Source organism: Eurypyga helias, unplaced genomic scaffold, assembly GCF_000690775.1.
Source record: "Eurypyga helias isolate BGI_N326 unplaced genomic scaffold, ASM69077v1 scaffold21991, whole genome shotgun sequence".
Taxonomy (NCBI): Eukaryota; Metazoa; Chordata; class Aves; order Eurypygiformes; family Eurypygidae; genus Eurypyga; species Eurypyga helias.
Genome location: NW_010230449.1, coordinates 9,592 through 10,077, shown reverse-complemented (window position 1 = coordinate 10,077; position 486 = coordinate 9,592). Strand labels below are relative to the sequence as shown.

At 57.6% G+C, this 486-nt stretch overlaps 1 protein-coding gene across 1 annotated transcript in view; it reads right to left on the bottom strand.

The window, feature by feature from the left end:
* NLGN3 (neuroligin 3) overlaps nucleotides 1-486 on the bottom strand; it is a 20,870-nt gene that overhangs the window by 11,919 nt on the left and 8,465 nt on the right. Inside the window, exon 3 of the mRNA XM_010160761.1 lies at nucleotides 26-85. Within this exon, the coding sequence (XP_010159063.1) occupies nucleotides 26-85 (60 nt within the window). The remainder of the gene's footprint in view (nucleotides 1-25; nucleotides 86-486) is intronic.

Sequence of the window (486 nt, the reverse complement as noted above, 5' to 3'; positions counted from 1 at the left end):
GTGGCAGCCTCAAGCACAGAAATACCTTCGTCTTCATCCCCGTCATTATCCGCTAAGTCCTCGCCCTGTTTCTTAGCGCTGGCTCCTAGGGACCAAACACGAGGAGACAGAACAAAAAGGAAAACAAAAGGAAACAAAAAGAAAACAAAAAACAAACAAACAAAAGAGAATTCAAAAATAGCATGATAGCAGAGACGGTGGGGCCAGGCCTGCGCCCCACAGCACTGCTGGCTACTCACACTGCACCTCTCCCAGAGCCAGGGCGGCACAGGGCGTGGGCAGGACTGCCCCCGGGAGCTGTGCCAGGATGCCGCTTCTCCTGGACCCTTTCCCAGATCCTTCCCGGGGAGCGCCAGGGTGGCGGGGAGGAGGAGAGCGGGCCTGGGGCAGCACCAGCACCAGTGGCGAATCAGCCTCTCAAAGCACTTGCTGAAACTCCTGCATCCCAGCCCTGCCCTTGCCTGCTTACACACCCTTGGCTCCCTG